Source organism: Aegilops tauschii, chromosome 6 (assembly GCF_002575655.3).
Source record: "Aegilops tauschii subsp. strangulata cultivar AL8/78 chromosome 6, Aet v6.0, whole genome shotgun sequence".
NCBI lineage: Eukaryota > Viridiplantae > Streptophyta > Magnoliopsida > Poales > Poaceae > Aegilops > Aegilops tauschii.
Window position 1 is genome coordinate 304,610,637 of NC_053040.3, and position 7,528 is coordinate 304,618,164.

Consider the following 7,528-nt stretch of genomic DNA (forward strand, 5'->3'; position numbering starts at 1 on the left):
AGAAGTTTCCTAAGGATCAAACTAGTCTAATTGTAAAACTCGTCAACCCTAAAATTTGGAGTAGAATTTTCAATCGGACTATCCACCCCTTCTAGTCCATTTTACGACGACCCAATCCACATTCACATAAGAAATTCCATATATATGGATAGCATGTAACTTAATGTGCTATACCTATTCTTCGGCAGATACATTAGTATGCTCGTTAACTCGGTAGATTATGTCCTATTAGGTTCTTTCGGTGCAAGCACCATATTTCACCTATCACGCAAATTCAGAAGCTCTATTTGGGCTCGCTGCTAGGTCCTTTTACAACACCCCTTCTAGGGTAGAATCCCAACTCAATTCGATTAGGTGTCTTTATGTTCTCACTATTTTGTCCAAAAAAACCTTGGAAAAAAATATTTTTCTGCTCTCGGGCACCATGGAGCCCGAAATTTTCGAACACTCAAAAATGAACTTCGGAAGTTAAAAAAAATTCTTAAAATTACACAAGTATTTATTGACGTATACTCGATGTGTGTGAAATTTCATCATGAAGTACGTTTTTATGTGACATGTACCAAAAGCAAAATCATGTAATTTTGTAGTGAATAGTATATGTGCTAGAAATACGTGATTTTGTCATTTTTATGTATCTCACATCAAACAGTATTTCATCATGAAACTTCGCAGGCAAGTAGTATACATCCATATGTACATATATTTTTTGAGAGATTTTTGAAACTTAAAATTTTGAACCTTTAATTGTTCATATAAAGGGCTCCATCGAACTCCATTACGCATTTCTGCCTTGGGAACCCTTCTACTACGTACCTATCTTCAACCTCACGTCACCTCTCAAAATCCAGCAAGCCATCAGACGACGAGTCCATACACCACCTGAAGCAACATCATACACGTATGACAATGAAAATTACACTTGTATGTTAACCTCCAGATTTTTGAATGCGAAAAAATGGGCAATCAAAATTACTCACTTTCTTTGACAATTTCGTAAGTACAATCGAATGATTCAATCTGATAATATGTCATATAATTGAAAGGGAGCTTGCCAAATGTACACCTCAACATCATTATTTTAACAACTCATGATTCAGTCATGCAACTGGCTGTCCGCCCCTAAATTTCCCATTACAATTCTTATTCGTTTTGCAAAAACGCTGGCAAGATCACGAAGCGCGGATCGGGATTCATCATGTACAAGGACTCAATGCCAAGGATGAGGTCCGTGGGTTTGTACCCTGTCAGCTCCGTGAATTCTCTGTTCCACTGTCGAACCTGGCTCGCCATTGGGTTCAAGATCAGCCTGGCGAGAAAGACCGCCGACGCCGCCACGGCGGACGGCATGAGCTGCAGGCATCTGTAGTCGACCAGCGATGTTTCGGCGAGCTGATGCGCCAACTTCTGAACCTCCAGGTCGCGCTCTCCTTCGCTGTACCTGGTGAAGTGGTCCACGAAGGTGTAGGCCGTTGGTCCGCTGAGCTCGTACCGGAGCACCGCCAACATCTTGCACTCCACGTCGATCACCTCCTTGCTCGTGGCGAACCCACAGTCGTCGGCAATTTTCGCGGCGTCCACCTTGAATATGGTGTCCCGCTCCTCATATTTGGCGGCGGTGAAGACGGCCGTGGCGCCCAGGAGATGGAGCTCATACTCCATGTTAGTCATAGGTAAGGTTCGCGCTGACAGCACGCGGTCGACGTAGGAGACGGCGCGGTGAAGCGTGCCGGGGCCGAGGCCGTAGTACCGAGTAAACCCGTCCATCCAGATAACAAGGTTGGCGCGCATCGACGGGCTCATCCGATCTCCCTGTACCTTCTTCAGGTAGTCTGGCCTCGGCGGCTCCTCGACGTTCATCTCCAGCTTGCGGAGGTTCAAGTCGATGTCGGCGTCGTAGTCGGAGAGCCGCGGACGCCTGGCCGAGTTGTTGGATTCAGGGGTATCGATGACCGGGACGGCGCTCTCCAGGAGCAGGGATGGTACGGGTTCCTCCACTGCGGCGTGGTGGTTGACGGGTCGAAGCGCAGGAAGTGCACCGATGGCTCGGAGGTAGTCGTCAATGTCCCTCGTCTCGGCACCGCTGCCTGATAAGGCGACGGGGATAGGAGGGCCCGAAAGGAGCTCGGCGGTGAAGGGATCCATGATACCCATGGCCGTCACGGAGGAAGGAGACACTCGACGGTGGGTGCAAGATTGCAGGGCAGGGTGGCGTGGCGGCGTCGACCTGGCTATTTGTTGAGGAATGCACATTGCGCCCGATTGGCTGCATGAGAACTGGAAACCGCGTGGGTCACTCACTGGGTCCAGTAATCCGACTTTACCTATGCGTTTCTTTCCTTCTTTTTCTCTTTTCTTTATTTACTTTTTATTTATTTCGTCGTCGTTTCTTTCCTTCTTAACGATCGTCTTGCCGCCATGGTTTTTAATCTCGACCGAGATTTTCGGAAACCGGTCCAAAACCGGGCCGCCTATTACCCGCCAAAAATTTTAAATACCATCCGAATTTTTTGACTTTTTTTAAATATAAAGGTATGACTGCCGTAAGGCTTTGCAAACTTAAGTCATCCCTCAGCTTGGTGGTAAGAGCATCTCCAGCCGGCCCCCATGAACCACCCCCTCCCCCAAGCACGTTTTTGCACGCCGACGGATAAAAATCTTCCCACTCGTGTTCCCAAAGTCTCCTTTTTCACCGGATGAAGAAAAATCGGCGCCGGCAACCCCGACCCAAACCGAGGGAGCTGGGGGGAGGGGGGGGGCTAATTTCGCCGTTTTGCAGGCGCTGCCCCACCTGCAGTGACATATCTCCTCTCTCCCCCACCTTTTCGTCTCTCTCTTCCCACCATTTCGTCTCACTCCCTCCCTACCTTTTCCCCCTCCCGTCGCCGCGCGTGCCTCCTCTCCAGCTCGCCCTCCTCCGCAGTCGGCCGCCGCAGCGCGTCTTGTCCTCGTCGACGCCGCCGTCCCCGATGCCCACGGACGGCATCCCCTCGCCACTGGCGTCGAGGGAGGAAGTGGTCGCACAGGCGAGGTTCTGCTTTGCCACGGCACTGCGCAAGCCGCTCAACAATTCGCTCCCGGCGCGGAAGGTCAAGAAGCAGCAGTGGTAGTCCCGGTTCCGCGCCCAAATCCCCGTCATCGACGACTTGCCGGGCTCCCTCGCGTGCCGTCGCCACGCCTCCTGGCCACCCGCACGGCTGGACGAACGGGCCGCGAACTGGGCGGGGGGCTGCCGGAGGCTGACGACGAGGAGACGCTCGCCAGGACCACCCGCGCGGCCCCTCGCCCTGGCCGGCGTGGTGGTGGTGGTGGTGCTGTCGACGAAGCCGCCTCTGCCTGCCCGAGCGCGCGTATCGGGGACGACGCCCCGTGGCCGAACACGCACGTCACGTTCCCGTCGTCGGCACCGGGACGGAGCAGGACGAGAACCTCCGCCGCCCTCCTCCAATGGCGGTGCCCACGACTTCCCGGCCGTCTGCAGGCGTGGCCGTCGGCGCCGAGGCGGACGTGCAGCGGGACGAGCTGCAAGGCGCGCGCGTGCGCGGCGAGCAGGCGGGCGGGCGCGGCACGGCCGTGGGCGGGACGGCGAGGGCTCGCGAAGCTGTCCGTCTCGGGGCGCAGGGCCACGCGGGGGCACGCCAAGTATCACGACGGCCATGGCTTCTGGACCTGGCGCAGGGCGCGTACATCGCGCTGGAGGACGTCGTCGTCCTCACGCAGTGCCTCGGCGACGCCGTCGTCGGGAAGGAGCAGGAGACGGTGGAGGACGCCGTGGTGATGTTTCCATTGGCGCGGGAGGTCAAGTAGGGCGCGGCCGTGGCCTGGACGGCGCGGCGCGGGCGCGGTGCGGGCGGGACGGGGGGCGCAACGGCTGGAGAATATTTCGACCCTACTGCAAAATTATCACCGGCGCAACCCGAGGAGGCTGAAAAAATGTCTCCTGGGAGGGCGCAACGGTTGGAGATGCTCTAAGGCACTTGTTGATACTTCAGCGGGTCGTATGATCGATTCCCCATTTTTGCCAACTGAATTTTTAAAATGTTTTCATATTTTTTGAGAAAGTTCAAGCACCAAACCAGAGGGTTTTTTAAACCCAAGACCTTTCGAAGGAAGGAAAGACGGCCTGATCACTCGGATAGGTGTAACATTGTGTAAAACAAAGCCTAAAAATATAATATTTTGAAAAAAAAACTTGGAATTCAAAATTCATGCAAAAAAATTCCAAAAATTCCGAGATTTTACAAAAACTGGTTTTTACGTTCCCTACTAAAAAAAAATCAAAATCGAGTTCTTGGCGTGTGGTGGTTTACCTTGCCGTACAGCTACATCGCTACTATATCTTTTCTGTTTTCAACGAGTGCTATTAGACTACCCGGAAAGTTAAAATCTTCATGTGGTATCTTCGAAAGGGAATTGGCAAGGAAGCAAGAAGTGTAACTTTTTTACTGATGACGAGACAATCAAACATCTTGTTTTTCAATGCAAATTTGCACGTTCTACGTAACCAGTCATCCAAATAGCGTCGAATTTGTATCCGTCCACAAGTGTTGCCGATATTTTTGGTCATTGGTTGGATGGGCTTCCAAATAGGTTCAAAGCGCTAATACGGGTGGGAGCATATGCCTTATTATGAGCGATTTAGCTATGTAGAAATGATTTAGTTTTCGAGGGCAAAAACACCTCTCCCTTGCTGGTTATTTTTTGTTGTACGTACTCGCTTCGTACGTGGTCTACGCTACATTGAACAGAATACTAACCATTGTTCAAGGTGGTGTGTATGAGGTTGGAGCGGGTGGTCAGGGAGGTCTTTACCCAACATGGGTAGCAACATAATCTCCGGATTAGTCCATCACCTCCTTCGACATTGGCATAGTATCCCTCCTATATGATTCTACGGTTGCTGATATGTCGGAATTTTTATCTTCTTTCACTTTGCTAATGTTTGGCTGTGTACATCTTAGTCATGTAGAGGCCATGTGTTGCTCATTGTGCTTTATATCTACTTGATGCTATATTTTGAGTCAATAAAAATGTCATTTATCCAAAAATACTACTTGAAAAGAGGACTCCGAGGCAATGACGTCAGCTATATCTACAACATCTCAACTTGATATTATATTAAATTGCACCTACAAAGCACCTTTGGGAATTTAATTGAAGAAAGAAACTTTAAAAGAGTTCAATGTATCCATACGAATAACTTTGAGTAGTATTGAACATTCACTGACTCAAATTTATATCCAGTTCCGGGGAAGCGGCAACTGAAGTGCAATTGATTTGGTATATGAAATGTCTAGACAAATTCACACTAAACGGTCATTAAGGATATATGGAAACCTAAGGAGATATTTCATACAAATCCTGCTCCATAAGAATGACAAAGGCGATTGAAACACTAGTCCTCTCCTCTTCTCCTTATCTCCCAACCCCAAACTACTAAGGAGAAAAAGATTGATACGGTATTTATAAAATTTAATAAAATTATAAAATTATGAATAACATTTTCTTATGTTTGTGTCATGTAAAAAAGAGGACAATAATGTCCAAAAAAGTAAAATATTAAGTAAATTGTTAGATGAGCTAACTAGAGATTTTGTCCTAAAAACTCTATTTGCGGTTGCCTCACCGCAAAATAGACTATACTCAAAAAATTTAAAATATGTTCCATATGTATGTACTAGAGCAGGTTTCCCCTGGGCCTCTTTGATTCAGAGAAATGCAAACAGTATGAATAGGATAAACACATAATCGAAATTTCATGCCCATTGGCATCCTACATGAATTGAATTTGTTTGATTGTATCATTCAGGAAACAACAATGGGTGATCTATTTTTTCTGTGTTGAACAAGGGGCGATCTCGGCACCATGATGACGTGGCCGAAATTCAAGAGGACATATCTTGTTCGGTTCTCGGCGTGTGGTGGTTATTTTGCCGTGTATAACAACATCGCTATGATCTTTTTTTATTAGTGCAATTAGGACCCCTATTTTGGGGATATCTAAAGTCTGGCAATGACAACTGCTCTCAAAAGAGGATCCCAAGGCAATGACATCAGCTATATCTACAACATCTCAACTTGATATTGTATTAAATTACACCTACAAAGCACCTTGAGACATTCAGTAGAAGAAAACAACTTTTAGTGAGTTTTGTGTATCAATATGAATAACTTTGATTAGTACTGGTCATTCGTTGATTCACATTTATAGCCAATGTAGGGAAGCGGCAAACTCAGTTGGTTCAGTATATAGAATTTTTCGGCAATTTCGCACTAATAGGTCATTAATGATATAATGAACCCTAAGGAAATGTTTCATAGACCTTCCATCTTACTCCAAAAGAATGACAAAGGTGATCCAAAAAAATAGTCCTCTCCTCTTCTCCCTATCTCCCACCCCCAAAATATCAAGGACAAAAAGATCGAGATGATATTTGCAGCATTTAATAAAATTATACAACTATGCCATAGCATTTTCTTATGTTTGTGTCGTGTCAAAAGGGTATTTAATGTTCAAAATAGTAAAATATTGAGTAAATTGTTTAAATGGGCTAAATAATAATATTCTCCTAAAAACACTAATGGCAGTCACTTGACGGCAAATACGCAGTGAAAAAGAGACTATTCTTAGACATTTTTAAAAACTATTTCGTATGTATGTAATAAATATCTTTTACATATAAGGGACACTTAGATTCACATAATTGCAAACACGTATGAATAGGGAAAACACATGATTGGAATTTCATGCCCATTCTAATCCGCCATGAATTGCATTCGTTTGATTGCATCATAGGTAAAACACATGATTTCTCCAAGAGGTTAGAGTGGATACTGGAATTCCTATGAAATATAGTACAAATGATTCATTTTTTGCGGTTAAAATAGTAGGGAAAACCTATTGCTTCAGAAGATACATTCGTATGCTTGTTGACTCAGTAGATTATGTCCCATTAGGTTCTTTCCATGCAAGACCACATTTCACCTATCATGCAAATTCAGAAGCTCTGTTTGGGCTTGCTGCTAGGTCATTTTACGACACCCTTTTATGGGTAGAATCCCACCTCACTTTGACTAGGTGTCTTTATGTTTTCACTATTTTGTCCAAAGGAACCTTGGGAGATAATTGATTTTTTGCTCTCGGGCTCCATGAAGCCTAAATTTGTATATACTGAATGTATGTGAATTTTTTAAGTTTCAAAAAAAAATCTAAAAAATACACAAGTATTTATAGATGCATACTGGATGTGTGTGAATTTCATCATGAAATACGTTTTTATGTGGCCTGTACAAAAAAACCAAAATCATGTAATTTTATATGGAATAGTACATGTGCTAGAAATACGTGGCTTGTTATTTTTTATGTAGCTTGCATAAAACAGTATTTCCTCATGATACTTCGCAGACAAGTTGTATACATCCATATGTATGTGTATTTTTTTTGAGAGATTTTTGAAACTTAATATTTTGAATTAAAGTTTTCAAAATAAAGGGCTCCATGGAGCTCGAACTCCGTTAGGCATTTCCG

The 7,528-nt window shown here is 45.6% G+C and overlaps 1 protein-coding gene across 1 annotated transcript; it reads right to left on the bottom strand.

Moving 5' to 3' along the window:
- Positions 1–1,143: 1,143 nt before the first annotated feature.
- LOC109752840 (putative cyclin-F2-1) lies at positions 1,144–2,154 on the bottom strand. Its single transcript, XM_020311759.2, has one exon. The coding sequence runs from the start codon at positions 2,152–2,154 to the stop codon at positions 1,144–1,146; it is 1,011 nt and encodes a 336-aa protein (XP_020167348.2).
- Between the last annotated feature and the right edge of the window lie 5,374 nt (positions 2,155–7,528).